Consider the following 14242-nt stretch of genomic DNA (forward strand, 5'->3'; position numbering starts at 1 on the left):
AAATAACATCAAGCAACATTCATAAACATCCAGCAAAATACAAAGTGCTATACACATAAATCCTTAAGAATTGGTTATAAAATAGCTGGATGTCTAGAACTGCAAGAACCATTAAATGATTATTTAATCCAATCCACTCATTTTACAGACGAGGAATCAGGGATCAGAAAAGTGACCTGATCTGCTCCAAATCACATAGCTATTTAGCGGCAGAACTAAGACAAAAACTCAGATCCCTGGACTCTTAGTTCTATGATCTTTCTGATAGTGATGGGCTTTTAAAGTTTTGAAATCTCCAGGACAACAACTTGGAAGTCACGGTCACTCTCGAATGGTAAACATATACCGTGTTCAGAAGAATGGGAAAAAAAACAAACATGTAAGGTAGTTGATCACTACAGGCTTAAATGCACATGTCTGCAGGATAACAACTTAACATTGTGTTTGACCCCAGGTGCTTCAAATCTGCCATCTTATACTCGGCCACATTACTAATGTCTTTTGCATTCCTGTAAGCTAAGTGATAAACACCTTGACGTTTCAATATTTTGGAAGTCATAGCTCAGTCCTGAATGCCAGGCTGTAAATCCTTGGGCTATGAGTTTTCAAAACCAGCATGGTTTTAATGCTGCCACAAGGCTCACCCTAATAGAATCTCATCATTCAGTTTTAATTAAAGAGGTGGTTGCTAGGAATGCAGAAAGGGAAAGTTTTAGTGTGTTCATCACTTTTTAACTTGCTGAGTAGCAACCCAGTCACTTTACAAAGAGCATCAGAAACAATAGTGCAATCTGAAACAATCCACACCCCTTGGACTAAGTGCTTACCTTTGGAGAGTGAGGTTCAGAAAGAGGTTATAGAATTAGATTGTTCTCACCAAACAAATACTTCTGATTTTTACTTTATTATCTTATCCTCTGCTAAGCTTTTTCATAATACCTTGGTTTCCAGCCTTGCCTCACTCAAGAGAAAAAAATGAAATCTCATTCACTTGATTTCACGGTGTGTTCTTGAAGGTCGGCTGACACTTAGCCTCGAAGTAACCACCTGAGAATTTCCTGCATAGCCCAACCCCACCTTAAACTTACTGCAGGTACCCGAAAAGGTCCCAAAACCATACTCAGTCACATCTCTCTACCCAAGTACCATTCTGGAGAAACTTGTCAGAAACGCACCCAGAACAAAAAAAATTGATGTGGGAAACGGACCCAGGATGGATGGAGACTGAGAACGGGACTGAGACCAGGAAAGGAATTTCAGCCTGAGCAAAGAAAGATAAGAAACACCAGCCTCTAAGACGGCCTTTAGTCCTTACCGTACACTCGGACCCAGCTCTGCTGCTGGCACACGGACTCCAGAAGGATCCGATCCAACATGCCACCGGCCACGGCCCCACTGACTGGGACAACCGCGTCCAGTTCCTCCGGGGGGAGCGGGGAGTCGGACTCCAGTCCCGGGAACATCTCAGGCCAGGACAGCGCCTCTGCGGCTCCTCCGGTCGACAAGGAGAGCTCCATGGTGCCCCGGAGGGACAAGGCGGCGGCGGCGGGGCGGGCGCGCGACTCCGCGCCCTGCCTGCGGGAAGGGGAGGAGGAGAGCGCAGCAGCGGGGGCAAGGACCCGCGCGGCAGCCGGCGCGGACGCGGCTCACCTCCTTCCCCGCCGCCCACTGCCCGCCGCTCGGGCGCTGCAGCCCACCTGCAGCCGGCGGGCGGGACCCAGGCCGGGAGGCGGATCCAGCGTGGCCCCGGGCGGGGGTGGGTCCGGGCTCAGGTGTGGGTCCCTCCAGGGAGGGGACGGAGAAGAACCCGGGAGGGGCGGCTCGCTCGCCGGCCCCCTCGGTGCCGCCTTCCTTTGCCCCCGCCGGTGTCCCCTGCGGTCCGAAAGGGCCGGGGCCGGGGATGGAGTGGGGCCGGGCACGGCTGGGCTGGGGGCGTCGCCGCTCGGGGCCGCCCCCTTTGACCGGCTCCCGCCGCCGCCGCCGCCGCCTCAGGGGCTCCGAGTGTCCGCTCTCTTAGCTTGGGTGGGCTGGTGGCCCCAGGTTCTGGCCCGCCTGTCCTCAGCACCCAGTCCAGGAATGAGCCGACCCGCCCCCCTAACTCTGAGGCCACGGCTCCGCCGCAGCTCCGGCTCCGGCTCCGCCGCGGATCCCACAAGCCCGGCAGCCGCGGCGGTGGCGGCGGCAGGCGGCATCCCAGGGTGATAGGCCGGAGCAATCGAGGGCCGAGAGCCCAGCCGCGTGTGCAATCGAGTAACGAAGAGGAGGAGGAACTGCCGCCGAAGGCAGGAAAAATCGGATACCGAGTTATTCATCCGGCCAGTCCCGCCTACTTTCCAAATACGCTTTCCCAGACCGCCCTGCAGTACGTTTCCCGGTCTCCTGGTCTCCCGAACTGCTGCTGAAGTGGACCCGGCCGGCGTGGGGAGGCGGGGAGGGAAAGGCATGCGGGAAATTTAAAAAGAAAGGAAAAGAACTTCCCTTTCCCCTCCTCCCACCCTTTCCTTTTGTGTATGCGTTTGTGTCTTTACTTATTTGGACCAATATTTCTTTCCTGTTGGACGAAGAAATTGGAGAGGCTGCTTTATTTTACAGTCACCCTGGGGGAAACGCCTCCTTCCTTCCCAGAGAGAGGAGTTGGCAGCGGGATCTGGGATTGTGGGATATGTGTGGGATCCGCGCTCTGTGCCCTGTCTGCGCTGAAGCTGGACTTGTCATCGGTTTAGAATAGCAAGTTTAGGAAGTGTGGTGTGGATGGATGGACGGGCTTCGCAAGGACATGAAATGCTCAAAACCCAGTATTAACCAAATATGTTTCTCTCCCCCCTTTTTTTTTTTTTCTTTTTTTTGCCTTTGATCTTTGCGCAATATGTTGGCTTTTTTTCCAAAGCCTCTAATGATGTCACTTGCGTTTTATTTTTGGTCTGTTTGTAGACTGGCTCCCTTGACCTTGGGTTTAATTTTATGCCCACTAGTTCAGATTTAAGAAATTGCTGGAAAAGTAATAATAAAATCGAAAAGTATCAACTTAAAGTGTCTTGCACTTAGTAGGTCTCCAAGAATGTTTCTTGATCACCGCGGCATACAACAAAGCAAGAATTCCAAAAGTTTACGTTGCTTTTTTTTTTTTTTTAACATCTTTGGGTAGGGAGGATTGTTTAGTATCCCCACCCCACCCCCCATTTCTCCCTACATGGCACGAAGAGACTGGTCGAAAAGGGGACATTTTCTTTTCCTGGTTTTGTGGTATCCTGGTATATTATTTGGGCTTATCAAGAGCTATGGGGACGCATTTTGTAATTTTCTCCAAACTCTTATTTAGAGTAATAGTATCTCAAAGCAGGAGGTAACCTTAGCGATGATCTCATCCTGCCTCTTGTTAAACAGGTGAGAAAACTGAGGAACAACCATGTCACCTGGCAAAACAACCACCAATACAGTTAGGTCTGCAGTGTCTCAATGATATTGGCTACTTCAGCTTTGTTCCCTCAAGAACTTTTTGTGATTAAGCTTGCTGATGTGTGGCTTGGTGATATATTGGAGTGATCATGTCCAGTTCTAGCACCCTGATTTCTTACTGTCTGCCTCCATAGTCAGACTTCCAAGTCTAAATCCTCGTACCCTTCAGTGTTTGAGTGGACAAAGGGAAGTGTTGAAGCTGGAGGTTTAGAGCCCTGCATTGAACAGAGATAGAGCATTTTTATTTACACTATATTACTGTCGAAGTCATGGTAACAGAAGTCAAAGAGCAAGGGAATTATGGGCAGCAGATGTACAAATATGAGCATCTCTTTATTAGTCAATATATCAGGAATTTATTTACCCAAGCAATTATTTCAAAGCAGCATTAAGAGGGGTGTGTGAAACAGTCACAGAGGTGTTGGGGGTGGTTTGTTTTCTACCTTGCTCTCACTGGCATCATCCGTTCTTTTTCTTACTTATGGTGGGGGGGGGGGTGGTAATTAGGTTTGTTTGTTTCTTTCTTTCTTTTTAGTGGAGGTACCAGGGATTGAACCTAGGACATCCTACATACTAAGAACATAATCTGCCACTGACCTATGCCCTCCCCCTAGCATCATCCATTCTTGAGCTGAAGAATAAACTTCTGCCAAGCCCCAGTAATCCTACTTTCTTCATCCAGATTCCCCAAATCCCAGCTCCTGCTTCACTTCCCCAGCCTGACCCCAGACTGGCTGCAGTGGTTATCTAGTTACTTAAGTAACAGTATGTCTGGAATTTATCTAATATTTATAATTTAAAGAGAAAATACTTTCACAACCTGAGCAATAATTCTGTGAGATAAGCAGAACCAGTGTTTTTTATTAATCACCATTTAGCCCGTGGAGAGGGGGCGGGGGGAGCATAGTATTCTATTAAGCAACCTACCTAAAGTAATATAGCTAGCTAATAAATTAAAACTCTAGTTTCTTAATTGGTTTTCTTTTCTCCTATTTGTGTAGGTAGGGGAACGTAGTTAGGTTTACTTATTTACTTTTAGAGGAGGTGCTGGGGATTGAACCCAGGACCTCAGACATGCTAAGCATGCACTCTACCGCTTGAGCTACACCCTCCCCTCTAGTTTCCTAATTTTTTAACTCACTGACAGATGTAGATTCCTAGGGGTTGTTTTGTTTCATTTTGTTTTGTTTTGTTTCCCTTTGGTGGGTAGAGTTTTTCTAACAGTTGTGGAGCCAAAAGTAAATATTTCGTGGTTTTTGTAAATTATTATCACTTAAGAAAATACTGAAGAAAAACAAAACAAACAAATAAAAGTGATAAACCAATCTACATTGCTGGGAAGCAGTTAATCCTACTTGGTTTTATACCAGTGGTATCTGCCTGCTGTAATCCCCGATCTTAAAGTGAAGATAAATCCTTTGCTGATAAAGTCTTGGTTTCCATTGTAGTTTGCAAACAGGCCTTTGTGTGTGAACTACAATAGAGCTAAAGTCTCATTTCTCTGCCTGCCCTAACCCCTCCTCCTTTTTCTTCCCCCTAGAGCTTCTGACACCAAGCTCTCGGAGGTAATCTACATATTTATTGTCACTGGAATTCAACTCTAAGAATCAAACCCAAGACCCAGAACAAGAGGGAACTAAAAATTGGGGAACTATGGAGGAGAAAAGATAATAAATTATTATCCCCATGTAATATTCTGAAGAACAAAAGCTGGCAATAATCTGAGATTTTCAAAAGAAAGAAAGAGGCCTTGGGTTCTGAGTACCCATTGCCAATTTTAAAGAGAGGTGAGTATTTGGAATCTTGGCTATCACAACCCGAGGACCAGGTTCATGTCCAATTTTCTCCTCTGTTCACCTGTCAGAAAACACACACATAAGAAGTTCCCTCATCACAAATGCTCTTAACTATTTTATTAAAGCCAGTTCCTTCTAAGCTATCTAGACACCACCTCTAAACCCCTAATCTCCCAAGCTGTACAACTGTGGTTCACCAGCCACTCCCTTTCAATATTCCGTTTCATCTTGGGCAAAATGGTGCCGCACTCTCCTGATTATATTCTATAACATTGACCACTGCCCAGTTCATCACTAGGTAGGAATTTAGGCATTTCTCAAGATTCTGTCATCTCTCTTCCTCCGGCCTCACTCTCCAATTCCCTAGTGATCTATTCACTGCCTTGATTTCAGCTCTCACTTGGATCATGGATCTCCAGCCCTATCCACAGTACTGCGGTCCAGTCAGGAGTTTGTAAATGTTGGACACACCTCCACTAAGTTATGCTTCCTGTGCTTCAGACTCAGTGCATAGAAAGTCAGTTCTTTCCCCCTTTCCCCTGCACAAACACCCTTCCCTACTTGAATTTCCCTTCTTTGTTAGTGGAAGTAGTAGGTCCTACCTCAGACTTACTTCAACATGGAGTTACCTTTGAGTCCTCTCCTCCCCGCCAACTTGCATAAATCCACCCCCTCCTTGGAATGCTTTACATTCCCGCTGACCCCATCCTAGCTCAGGCATGGTGAGCGCTCACCAGGATTGTGCATTAGCTTTTTAGCTGTCCTCCTGCTCCTGAGGCCTTTCTACTGTGCTGTATGTGAATTAACGTAAAGCACAGTTCAGACCAGGTCATATCCAAGCTCAAAATACAGCTCCCTACTGCCTACTAAGTACAATGCATGCTCCATCGAGAGATTAAAAGGGCCTCCCCAATGTGGTCCCAAACCACCATTGCTACCTAACTGATAGCCTATGCTCAGCCACCTCAAATGTCTCATGTTCCCCAAATACACCCAGCTCTTTCCTTGCCCCTAGCCTCTGCTTATTTCTTCTATCAGGAATGAATGTCCTTTCCTCCATCTCTGCCTGCTAAAAACTCACCAACCTTCAAGCCCCTCCCCCCAGCCCCATCAAATGCCAGTAACTTCCTCCAGCAAGTCATTCCCTATCCTCCAAGCTGCTCCGGGTTCCCATGGCCTTTGTTCCTGTCTGCCTTCTGGAACCAATCACAGTTTATATTCTGATATAGACCTTTGTGTAACTCTGCTTTTAGGTTATAAGCATCTTGAGGACAGAGCCCTTGTGTTAATTCATGTTTCTCCCCCGCAACGTCTTTCACATATCAACCCCTCAATGAAACTAGAAGCCGGGAAACAAGAAATTAAACTGAAAAAGAAAACCTGGTTGGTTCACAGATGTTTGGGGCTGCAGAAGACACTTTGAAAATCAATTTAATGAAGCCCCTGTTTTCTCTCTTGCCTCTCCCCAGTTTTAAAAAAGAAACATGCCTAGACCTGGGAAAAGGACATGGCTTGTCCAAAGTCACACAGCCGGGGACACAGGAAGGATTAGAATTCAGACCTCCTGAATCTCGATTCATCAACTCCATCAACAGATTGTTTCGTTCCTGCCCTTTTCTGTCCTTCTCTAAATGGATGTTTTTCTGTTGATAAAGGTTTCCTTGGTAATTTTATTCTTTTCCATATTATTTAAGCTTACAGCATTTGTGCCACATTCCTGGCCCCACATATAATTTTAGCAAAATTATACTTTTTTTTTTCAAACCAAAGGACCAAACAGAGACATCAGAGAAACATCTGGTCTGATTCATCAGCGTAGCAGCAGCATTTCTATTTATACATGAGCATGGCCCTATCTTTGTAGCTCTCAGCTGTTCCTCATTGCTCAGTATGTCCCTCTTTTCAACCTTGTCTGTCCCTCATCAAGAGAGCATCCTGCATCCTGAGTCTTAAGCAGAATCGGATGCAATGGAAGAAAATAGATTCCCTATTCCCTCGAAGTGGTCTGTATTTAAAAGGAACAATTTCTCTACTTTCTGTCTTTAGTTCAAGAGCCTGGGATAGCAGCCTCAAGAGGCTGGGTGGCTGCCATCTATTCCACTGCCTTCTGGGTAGAAAAAGTTAGAGAAAAACCAAAGCCGTGGCATGAGTCAAGTTTGAAAGCAGGTCAGAGAGAAAGGAAATGAGTGTTCCAAATGGGGAAACTGAGGTCGATGTACAGAACTTAAGGAACACTGACTCCTCATAGCAACATTTGACAATGATTATAAATCAGAAACTGTTGGATCTTAGGCATTCGTCGGTACCAAGGAAAACTTAGGAATCTTCTTGGGTTTTACGAGTGCTCCTTTATACCTGACCCATGTTCCCTAAGAGAAAGTCACTGTTTGTACCATCCAATGACTATATTGTTTGGGAAAACAGTGGAACAGGCCAGAGACAAACAGACCTCCACCAGTCATTTCTTCTTGGCAAATCTCCTCCAAAATAATGACCTCACCTCAGCATTCAACTAGGAATGCAAAAAGAATAAAAACAGTCAGATGGAACGAATGGCAAGGGCCCCTGACATCAGGGCCTAATTAAAACCTTAGCGGTCCTGAGCGCTGAAAATAACAAAACGCCCTTCCTCACCCCATGTAATTAAAATTTTTAAATTGCCGAGTGTTAGAAAGAGTACAAAGTTCTGATTTTTTTTTTCAGGGATGACCACTGAACTTGTTTTAGAAATGGCAAATATTAAAATTTCCGTATGTGTTTTTGTGTACTCCTGCTTTTGCCAGCACTCTAAACACCATATCATTTCCAGCTCTGCTTGGAATTCATAGTGCCAAACATCTATGAACTAACACAATCTATGAAGGGGGTAATCTTTAGCAAATTAATTTCTGTGTTTTCTTAGTAACTGTTGAAACACTAAATTACTTCAGCCTAGCCAAAGCAAACGATCACTTCCTTAGCATTATGGTTCTGATGACTCCTCAAAAGATGCAATTAAAAAAAAATCAAAGCCAAATGATTCTAGAGGAGAGATTTTTTTTTTTTAATGATTTCACAGTTCTCATATTACCCTGAGAGTGATGTTGTCATCTTTGGTCAATGTGTGGAGGTTACAGTGGCCCATTTTTATCTTGCCTCTAGCATAACAAAGGTGTCGAGACATGGGTCACAATAGTTGGGGCCTATTTAAGACTCTTGTGAGCAAAGACCAAAAAAGATCCAAAATATCTCCTTAGAAGGCTGTCACCTAAGTATGGGTTAAGATGATCATAGCTCCTGAATGTCTCACCATTATCGATTAGGGTTGATTGCTGTTGGGAATAAGAACTCTGGAAAGTTTTTAAAATCATTTTCCCATTGGTCTGTAGCAAGATATCCTTAGCAGGAGAACTAGGGAGGAGATAGAAGTTTAGAAGTTAGTAGTCAGAAAGTGGGGTACAGGAGTTTAAGATTGATGAGGTGTAATGGCTGAATGATGACAAGACACAGAATGTGATCCTGGGAGGTAGACACCTGAAACAGAGTGGACGAGAAGGTCACAAGGACTAAGGAGGTACAAATATTAGGAAGGTAAGTTATTGAATTTTTAGGATGGTGGTAGGAGGTGGGATAAAGAAGGCAACTGTGAGTTAAGTCTCCAAGTCTTTGGGGAATGAAAGTAAGCGACCAGAATGTTGGTTAGTGGCAGGGAGGAGGAGAGGGTAGCGTTCATCATTAAGAGAAGGATTAGCTGTTACATGAGAGTTGAAGCGTGATGATCCAGAAGCAGCAGTGGGGCTACCAGCAGCCAAATGCCAACCCCTGCACCTTGACTCCCTCTGGAGCACAACGAAACAAAGCGTACCAGAGAATGAACAACCCCAGCTAGAGGAATTTGCAGGGCAAATCCTAGTCTTGAAGAAAAACCCCTTAATTCAAGGCAAGAAGTGGAGCATACACTCCCAAGAAGAAACATTGAGAAGGTAGAGTATATTATTAGAATGGAATAATGATTGCAGATGTCGTGGTGGCAAGTATGAGTAAGGGGTTTGTAGCAATAGGTACAAGAGATGAGAAGGAAGGGGTTCATAGTAATAAGCTGAAGAAGCGAGAAAGTACTAAACCATTAAAGGGACGAGGGGAAAAGAGAATAGGTGACTAGAAGCATTTCCCTTTAATCAGTGACTGAGAATTATAGGGGTAAGAAAGAGACAGGCTTCAAATATTATACTTTGGTACACATTCTTTTGGTGTCCCAATTGGATAAAGCTGCAGTCAAAATACAGAGTTGTGGCAAGGGCTGCCACAAAGTTTTTGGAGAGACTATGAAGACTGTTCTTAAATGAACTGTGTCCCTGTGCTTGGAGTTGTAGCAGTGAGCCTTATTAAAACAAAGCTTCTCTCTAAATTTGTGGCTCAGCAAAGGGGCCATTTCTCCATTTCACGAGGACTTGAATCTGTTTTCTGTTTTATTTGACTCCTAGACTCTCTTAGTCCCATGCCCTGCCTAGGACTAATGATTGTTCATCTGAAATAATCTCACACCAGTCTCCTCCATCCCCGTGCACCCGGTCCTGCAGCATCAACTCTAGATCATTCCTACGGTCTGCTTTTTTTCTACTCCTCCTTCTCAAACAGCTGAGGGCTAGAGAAAATCACATAATGTAGAGTCTTGTATTGCTATGGATTTGAGCTCATCCAGGCCCTCAGGGACTCCATCAATCCCTTAGCTTATCTTTGATCTACTCCCTCTCCCATTCTCTCCAGTAAATATACCTATTCTTTGTCTCTCTCTTCAAGACCTAGTCAACTCCCGATCCTCATTCTCAACATGTTTCTGCCTCCTATTTCAAGGAGAAAAATTGAGGCCATTGATCAAGATTTCCTTCAGCATCCCCAGCTCACCACCATCTTTTCCTTCAGTCTCAGAGGATGAGTGGTCCCTCCTCTTTTTTAAAAGCCAAACTCGCCCTCCTCTTTCAGGGCTTAAGTGATTATCTTCTCTCTTCTTTCTTTCAACCAAGCTTTAGTCATGGAGGGCTTCTTCCCTCAGTTTCTGATTATCTCTCCCATCTAATCAAAAAGCTCCTGACCTATGAACACACAGATGTCTCCAACTTTCTTTGAAGTACATCTGAAAAATAAGATGGGTTGATGGATGGATAGATGGATAGATATATGATAAACCAAATATAGCAAAATCCTTTTTGTAGAATTTAGGTGGGAGGTACATAGATGTTCACTTTACAATTCTTTCAACTTTTCTATATGTTTAAAATTTGACATAATAAAAATGTTGGGGGAGTGGCTCACAACTCAGCATACTCCTCAAATTATCATCCAATCTTTCTTCTTCCTTTTTCCATCTGAACTTTTTGGAAGAATAGACTATATTCACTGTCTCTATTATTTCCGTAACTCTAAGTCACTATTTTTGCTTCAGATCTTTAAAAAAGAGATAAAACGTTGTAAATACAGCTGCAGCCCCCTTTATATCTCATCCAAACCCTTTTCCTCCCAGCTACCATGGTGTCATCACTGTTCTAATATTGGTATGTATCTTTCCCACATGCACATGCATGTGTGTATGCAAATCCTTTGATGATTTTTTCTATTGAATTTGTGTTTTGTGCCTTCATGAAATTTCTATATACATAATATATCTTGGCATTTACTTTTGCATTCAGTATTGTGTTTTCAAGATTTATCTATGTTGATACTCCAGGATCTAGTCCATTCATTTTAACTGCTCTGTAGTTTTGTATCATTTGAATAGTCCACTATTAATCTACATGTTCCACTACTGACGGTTGTTTCCAATTTTTTATGGTTGCAAACAATAAAGCAGTGACTATCCTTAAGGCAATTCTCCTTGTGCATCTGGAGAAGTGTTTCTCTAGATATATGTCCAGAAATTGAATTGCTGTGTAGTAGGGTACACACTGATTTTACTCTACAAAATATTGGCAAATTGCTTTCCACAGTGATTGTACCAATTTACTTTCTTACCAGCAGAGCATGAGGGTTTCTTATCTTCACATCCTTGCCAATATGTAGTATTGTCAGATTTTTAAATTTTGCAATTCTCATACATATGGAAAGCAGTCCAATTTCACATTTACATTTTCCTCTAGAAAGGTTAAGCTTCTCTTGCATATACTATTAGCAGTTTGGGTTTCCCTTCTCTGAATCGCCTGTTCACACTCATTGACAAGTTATTTTTCCATTGCACGTTTGTCTTTTTCTTATTGATTTATAAAAGTTCTCTATATGTGCTGTGCCCTAATCTTTTGTCAGTTATTTGAATTGCAAATATATTCTTTTTAGTCTTGCCTGTTAACATTGTTCATATCTTTCTCAACAGAAATTTTAATTTTAATTTATCTTTTTTGTTTGTTTATGGTTTAAGTTTTTTCATGCCTCAAAAAAGCCTTTCCTACTGGGAAGTAATGAATATATTCTGCACTGTTATCTTCTGAAAGCTTCATTATTCTGCCTTTCACATTGGAGTCTTTAATCCAATTGATATTTATTTATGTGTACAGTGGGAAGGATCTAATTTTCCCTTACATGGATAGCTAATTGACACAGCACCATTTATTGAATAGTTCAGCTTTTCCCTATTTCTTTGTACCTTCTATTGTACACCAAGTTCTCATATGTGTTGCTCTCTGTTCTACTGGTCCATTTACCTATTTATGCTCTGATACCACACTGTGTTAATTTCTCTCCCTCATTTTTCTTTTTCAAAACTGCCTTGCCTATTCTTGGCCCTGAAGTATTCTGTGTGTATTTTAGAATCTGTTGGTCAAATTCCACAAAGCACCCTGTTGGGATTCTGATTGTAAATTAAACAAAATTTATACATTAAGGAGAATTACCTCTTTATAATACTGAATTTTCCCTTCAAAAATATGGTATATCTCTCCTATTTTATATCTATCAATAAAGTTTTATCATTTGTTTATATAGGTATTAGATTTTTTTGTTAGATTTTTTTTCCTGAGAACAATATGGCTTTTCTTCCCACTCTAATTTCGGTATTATTAATTATTATTATTATTATATTTTCAAATTGGTTATTGCTTATGTATAGAACACCATCAGTTTTTGAATATTGATTCTGTGTTTATCAATCTTGAAAAACTCTTATACGTATTGATTTCATGTCAAAAGATTGTCTTGAATGTTCTGAGTAGATAATTGTATTATTTTCATTTAATGACTATTTTGTTTCTTTGTTTCCAATCCCCTCCCTTTGTTTGCTTGTCTTACTGCATTGGTTGGGACCTATAGGACAATGTGGAATGGATACAATAGTCATGTCTTGTTTCTGACTTTAAAGGGATTACTTCCATTATTTCACCATTAGCTACGATGTTTGCTGTAAGTTTTGATATTAAGGATTGTCTGATCTATTTCTAGTTCTCTAAGAAGAACATTTTAAAATCACAAATTGAGTGTTAAGTTTTATTAAACATTTTTTGTATTTATTGAGGTGATCGTTTAGTTTTTGCCCTTAATTGGATGAGATAGTGAGTTATATTAGCAGATTTCAAAAAATAAAGTATCATTATATTTCTGGGTTTAAACCCTTCTTGATTATATTATATTTTTAAGGAACTGTAAATATTTTATTTAGTTCTTGTGTATCTATATTTATACGTGAGACAAGCTGATAACTTTCCCTTCTGGTGCCGTCCTTGTCTGGTTTGACTATCCTTCCTGGATATGCAAGGGAGTTACCTCTCTACACACTCCTCAACCTGTAACTGCTCTATGACAACAGCTCTCAAAACGATATCTAAGGGGGTGAATTTAAAGCCCATATTGCAATGTCTCTGTTACATCTTACACAATCAATTCCTTCTTAAAATTTACTCATTAATAACACTCTCCTTGTTCTCTCATACATCTCTGAGAATTCCTTCTCTACTTTCTTTGTGGGCCTTTTAATCTTCTCCCTGGAATCTCCCTTGACCAACAATCTTCTCACTCTGCAAGGCTCCCTAGGTGATCTGACACATCCTCATGGTTTCAGCTACCACCTGTACAGAGATGAATTTCAGTGCTGTCCCTTCGTCTCAGATCTCTCCCTTCAGTTCCAGCTTACCCTGGCTCATTCCGGCTGTCCCAAAGTCACCTGCGACTTCACATGTTTAGAAAAGAACTCCCCATCTTCTCCATTAAACTAGTTTCTCCTCCTGCAGACGCAATCTTAGCTCATGACCCCATTAGCCATATTTGTCATCCAAGAGGGAATTCTTTAGGTTCTTCTCCTTCATTTCTCAAATCAATTACCATGCCTTGACAGTTTAGCTTCCTAAACATTACTTGATCTGTTCCACCTCCCCACTTTTATTTTCCAGGCCTCAGATAGGGCTCTCTTCACCTTTTACCTGGACTAGCACAAAAATTTGCTAAAAAATCTCCAATCTCCTTTGTTTTGTCTACTTCAAATATAGATGCAACTGCAGGTGTCACCACCATGACCTTCTAATTGTTCTGTTTACAATCACTGAAATAATTTTTTAAAAACTCTAATCTCACCATGCCACTTTGCCTCAAAGCCCTACAAAGTTTCTCCATTGCGGATAGGATGGTCTGCATTTTTTGACGTGGCATTCAAAGCCCACCGTTATCCTTACCTTTTTCTCCAGCTTTAATTACATCTTAATCTTGTCTCCAGCAACTCAACTGCTTGTAGTTCCCTATGCATTTTTTTTCCTTCCATGCCTTTGCCATGCTCTCCCTTCTAGAAGGCACAGCTCCATTTCCCTTCACCTCTAACTCCCCACCCCCCATCTCTACATGACTAACTTTTCACATCCTTTAAGATCCAAATCAGCTGTCAGCTCAATCAAAACCATTGCTAACACTGACCCCCTCCTGCAGGCTTCCCTAAGTGCCGCTCTTCAAAGATCTCATAGAAGTCATTGTTATTACTGCATTTTGCATTTACCATATTGCATTGTAATTATTTGCTTATGTATCCCCATTGGACAGTGAAC

The 14242-nt window shown here is 42.3% G+C and overlaps 1 protein-coding gene across 3 annotated transcripts in view; it reads right to left on the minus strand.

Annotated features, from left to right (window-relative positions):
- Nucleotides 1-2197, minus strand: part of RASAL2 (RAS protein activator like 2) — a 303510-nt gene extending 301313 nt beyond the window's left edge. For all 3 annotated transcript variants that reach the window (XM_006187285.3, XM_006187284.3, XM_014561395.2), the window contains exon 1: nucleotides 1316-2197. In XM_006187285.3, the coding sequence (XP_006187347.1) occupies nucleotides 1316-1517 (202 nt within the window). In that variant the 5' untranslated portion in view covers nucleotides 1518-2197. The remainder of the gene's footprint in view (nucleotides 1-1315) is intronic.
- Nucleotides 2198-14242: the final 12045 nt, after the last annotated feature.

This window comes from Camelus ferus, chromosome 21, assembly GCF_009834535.1.
Source record: "Camelus ferus isolate YT-003-E chromosome 21, BCGSAC_Cfer_1.0, whole genome shotgun sequence".
Taxonomy (NCBI): Eukaryota; Metazoa; Chordata; class Mammalia; order Artiodactyla; family Camelidae; genus Camelus; species Camelus ferus.